General features: G+C 52.6%; 1 protein-coding gene across 1 annotated transcript; it reads right to left on the bottom strand.

Moving 5' to 3' along the window:
• Positions 1 to 329: 329 nt before the first annotated feature.
• Positions 330 to 2477, bottom strand: LOC123396405 (L-ascorbate oxidase-like). The gene is made up of 2 exons (XM_045091351.1): positions 1931 to 2477; positions 330 to 1833 (listed from the first exon to the last, which is right to left on the bottom strand). The coding sequence occupies exons 1-2, from the start codon at positions 2297 to 2299 to the stop codon at positions 487 to 489; spliced, it is 1716 nt and encodes a 571-aa protein (XP_044947286.1). The 5' UTR covers positions 2300 to 2477; the 3' UTR covers positions 330 to 486.
• Between the last annotated feature and the right edge of the window lie 2315 nt (positions 2478 to 4792).

The raw sequence follows: 4792 nt of genomic DNA, 5'->3' as shown, positions 1-4792 counted from the left end.
TATTGTTCCGGTAACTATGTATAATTTTTGTGATAACTGCAGGCCCGTAAAATGACAACTATGATGCCATAAATGTGGCAACTAGGAACGATGAAAAAAAAATCAACGAAACATGTCAACATGGTATCTTGTTTTGAAGGTCTCGTCGAGACGAACCTAATGGTAAATATGAATCTTCAATCAATTTATTAATCTATGAGATAAATTATTTTTTCAGCCTACATAGCATGCATGCATGCATGCATAGAGTTCACGTAGTTGTGGAGGAGGTTAAAAGCAACGGGTGTCTTTTTTTAATGCTCAGGCCTGTATGCACGGAAAGGACAGGGTGAGGCGGTGCTAATTAGATTTTTCCTAAATTAAAACATCCAAGATCGACTGTATATACCTCTGTATAATTTAATTTAATATACTATAATATGATCTATCTTTATTTTTTGCATAAATAGATGAAATAATGATAACTTGCACCGGATCCGAATCCAATCAGTGCAGTCCCTTTGATCGACCACAGCCCATGATGGACGATGGCAGCCGGCCGACCCTTTCGACGCCCTCCTCGAAGACCACACCCATGCCCATGAACACATGCGCCTCCACGTGACAGTGGAAGAGCCACACCCCCGGGTTGTCCGCCCGGAACCGCACCGCCGTCCACCCATCCGGGTGCAGTGGCACCGTGTTCTTCATGATGGGATCCCTCACGTTGAGCAGCCTCCAAGCGTCGGCGGCAGGGTTGAACTTACCTTCACCATGGCCGAGCACCCAGAAGTCATGACCATGGAGATGCCACGGGTGCGTCTCGCTCTTGTTGTTGAGCATGTTGGAGTTCTGCAGCACCACGTCCACCACGGAGCCTAGCGCAAGCCGGTACACCGGGCTGCCCACGGTCCCGTTGGTCGGCGCCGGCGCCGAGATGTCATGGCTCACGTGGTCGTACATGTCGGGCGGGGGGCGCTGTTCGTACGCGTCTTTCATGCCGCGCTTCATCGCCACGAGGTAGGGCGTGGGCGGGAACATGAGAGACACGCCATTGATGGTCCACTTGATGTGGCCGTCGATCCGGTTCTGGGTGTTGAGGAGGAGCAGCATACGGTCGGCCCTCGCCGGCATGGGCACGCCATGGCCTGGGAGCGCGAAGATGGCCCTGCTCTGCTCCACCCTGATCGCCGTGTTGTTCCATGCCGGGCCAGCCGGTGGCGCCGTGGGCGGTGGCATCCACGGGTTGTTGCCGTTGAAGGCGTAGCTGACGACGGCCTTGCCGCTCGGTGTCCGGCTGGGAGTGCGGCCAACGACGTGGGACGCAGCCCAGTAGTTTCGCCGCGGGTCCTGGTCGGCCTTGACCAGCACGGAGTATGTCTCTCCGGAGTAGATGAAGAGGTTCTTGACGACGAATGGTCTGACGTAGTGCCCGTCAGCCTCCACCACCGTCATGGAGTGGCCCTCAAACTCGAAGCTGAGCGACGAGAGCGATGTGAGGCTGCCGATGCGGAGGAGGTATGTCTTCCCCGGCACGGCGGTGAACAGAGTCGGCAGAGCGCAGTCGGGGCGGGAGGCGTTGCATGTTCCACTGGGAGCGAGCGAGCAGTTGAACGTTCCTCTGCCGTTGATGAGGAGAGACTGGGGCTCAGTGACGAACACGAAGGGGTTGGAGGAGAGCCCCGTGGCCTGCTCGTAGACGCTCTTGTGCCACCAGTCACCGAGGAGGACGGTGTGTTCCTCGTCGTAAGAAAAGGGCTCCACGATGCCGTCCGGCACCTTGACCACGATCATGCCGTTGAGCCCCGCCACGCGCTGCATCCCGTAGTGCGCATGGTACAGGTACGTGCCAGGCTGAAAACACACAAAACACATTCACAGATGAGAATTAATTCAGTTGACAATGTAAAACAACAAATCTTGCAATGTGATGTAGGAGTATGTTGCTTACCCTGTCGACGACGAATTTGTAGGTGAAGGTTTCGCCGGGCAGGATGGGGCACTGCGTGACGCCGGCGACGCCGTCGGCCCACGGCGTGTCAATCTGGCGGATGCCGTGCCAGTGGATGGCGGTGTTCTCCGTCTCGAGCTTGTTGTGGACGTCGACGACGATGGTGTCGCCCTGCGTCGCGTGGATGGTCGGGCCGGGAGCCTCGCCGTTGACGGTCACGGCGAGCTTCTCGAAGCAGTCGGGGGACTTTAACTGGTACGAGATGTCCCACTTGTAGTGGTGCACCTTGGCCTCTCCCACGGCCACCAGCAGCCACAAGCAGAGCACGGCGGCGGCGGCGGCCACCGGTGGCCTCGCCGACGGTGCCATATCGTGCCGGCGGTAGGCGCACGTAGCACCAAACAGCTGATTAATTAATTAATTGCACTGGAGCTGGCTGTGGAGTAAAGCAGGAAGAAGCCAACCACTGGGTTGCAGTATGTGTGTCTCTACTCTCTTGTCGTTCGATGGAGCAATGGCTGGTGTGGCGTATGTGTGTGTGTCCGTTGCTCTAGCACACATGGCTGGTGTGGCATATATAGGGGCTGTGCACAGCGCCAGCCGCCGATGATGATTGGAGCGAATCGTTCCAAGAGAGGCAGGTCAAAGCACGCGGGGTGAGTGATTTTTTTGTGGCAACTAGCTATGATGAGGAGACGACTATTGCCTATTGGAATGCAACTTGCAAATATGAAGCACGTTTAGTCTCGGGATAATAAAAGCTGCCATGCGTATTGAAATGAATCGTGCCCTCTCTCTCTCGTGCTCGGTCTCTTGGAGAAACGGTCGATCGCCGACCGCCGTCGAGCATGTGGGTGGAAGACCGATTCCGGCCATGCATGCATGCAGCCATGCAGGTGCCGATATCGCTATTGGCGCGTCAACATTTGCTTTTTCGAAATGCAAAAAAATTACTTACTTCATTAATTAAGAAAGGGGATTGACAAAGTTATTTCTCAAAAGACGAGTAAAATAACATCAAACACGAAGTAAAAATAATTACACTAAAAAGCATCTACAATTGGACTTAGCAAATATGACCCCTCTAAACGCGTGTAAACGCGTTCACTCGGTTACTCGACGTGTCCGTTTTAAGCCCCTATATTTTTGTCCACACAACTGTACTTTTTTCCTCATATGTCCTGCCACTTGATGGAGAATGAGAGAGAAAGAAAAGAATGGATAAAGAAAGAGAAAAAGTACCCCGTGATGGGGTTGCGTTCTACGTGGTGGACTGACCGGACGTTACCGAACACGTCCGCGAGTCCTCATATTATTTTCAGATTTGCGATATAGAGGAGGGATGTCAGTCAGTCCAAACGTTTAGAAAGTGTTGACTATATTTGTGCATGTATATTGTATCGTAGGCCAACCACCTAGTTCTTTGTATAGTTGAGGTTGAGGTTCGTCTTGTACATTACATATACGTGCCTAGTGCACCTAATCAATGCATTAAGGGTTGCACATTACAAACCTAATTCTCTACATGATATCACTTTCCTCCATGATCCTACCCTAGCCGCCGCTACCTCCATCGCGCCGCCGCTGCTACCGCTCCTACCAGACGCCAGCGCCGCTTCCACCACCCTAACCCTCATCTCTCCCACGCCGCTGCCTTCCCTCCCACCGGCCCGCCCTGCTGTCATAGTTCCATCGAGTTCCTCGATCTCCTCCGGCAGCAACCCTTTCGCCGGCCCGGACGCCCCCTCGTTCGCGATCTCAACATCTTCGACCGCGTTCCGGTGACCCTTGATCAGTCCACCACATCCTACTCTGCCTTGAAGAGGTACTTGTCTGTGGTGTTCTATCTGTGATACCTACTCCACGGTCATGTTGATGGCAATGTGGACTCTCGTCTCATGGTGAAAGACGAGGACTGGATGATCCTTGACGCCACCATCATCCGTTGGTTCTACATCACCATCTCCAAGGACCTCTTCCACACGGTGATGTGCGACGAGGATGATGCTTACGCCGTCTGGACCAGCTCAACGGCCTCTTCTTCACCGACAACAAAATTCAGCGCAAGGTCCTTCTTCACGGCGAGTTTTACGGGTGCCAGCAGCTTGATTCATCTATAGTTGATTTTTTGCATGCGCCTCAAAAAGCTTGCCGATGAGCACCGTGATCTTGGGGAGAGAATTGGCGACGAGCTCATCATCACCACCCTCACCGCCGGTCTCAAAGAAGACTCTGGGAACGCCACCTCCAACCTTACTCTCATCCCGGAGCCGACCTTTGCTAAGGTGTTGCGTACATAAAGCTCGAGGAGCGGCGGATGAAGATGGCGCGGATACCGGCCACACACACTGCTCTCACCACCGGCATCCGTGGTGATCGGCGCCGCCCGCACCCCAGCCGCACCCCGCAAGGGACTTCCCGCAGTAGACGGCCTACCCGCAAGCGTCGACCCCCTTCCTGCTATTGGAAATATGCCCTAGAGGCAATAATAAATTAGTTATTATTATATTTCTTTGTTCATGATAATCGTTTATTATCCATGCTATAATTGTATTGATTAGAAACACAAATACATGTGTGGATACATAGACAAAACACTGTCTCTAGTAACCTCTAGTTGACTGGCTCGTTGATCAAAGATGGTTAAGGTTTCCTAACCATAGATAAGTGTTGTCACTTGGTAACGGGATCACATCATTAGGAGAATGATGTGATGGACAAGACTCAAACTATAAACGCAGCATATGATCGTGTCAGTTTATTGCTACAGTTTTCTGCATGTCAATGTATGTGTTCCTATGACCATGAGATCATGCAACTCCCGGACACCGGAGGAATACCTTGTGTGTTATCAAACGTCGC

This window comes from Hordeum vulgare, chromosome 5H (genome assembly GCF_904849725.1).
Source record: "Hordeum vulgare subsp. vulgare chromosome 5H, MorexV3_pseudomolecules_assembly, whole genome shotgun sequence".
In the NCBI taxonomy this organism is placed as follows: Eukaryota; Viridiplantae; Streptophyta; class Magnoliopsida; order Poales; family Poaceae; genus Hordeum; species Hordeum vulgare.
The sequence above is the reverse complement of the archived record's forward strand: the minus strand, read 5'-3'. Positions and strand labels throughout refer to the sequence as shown.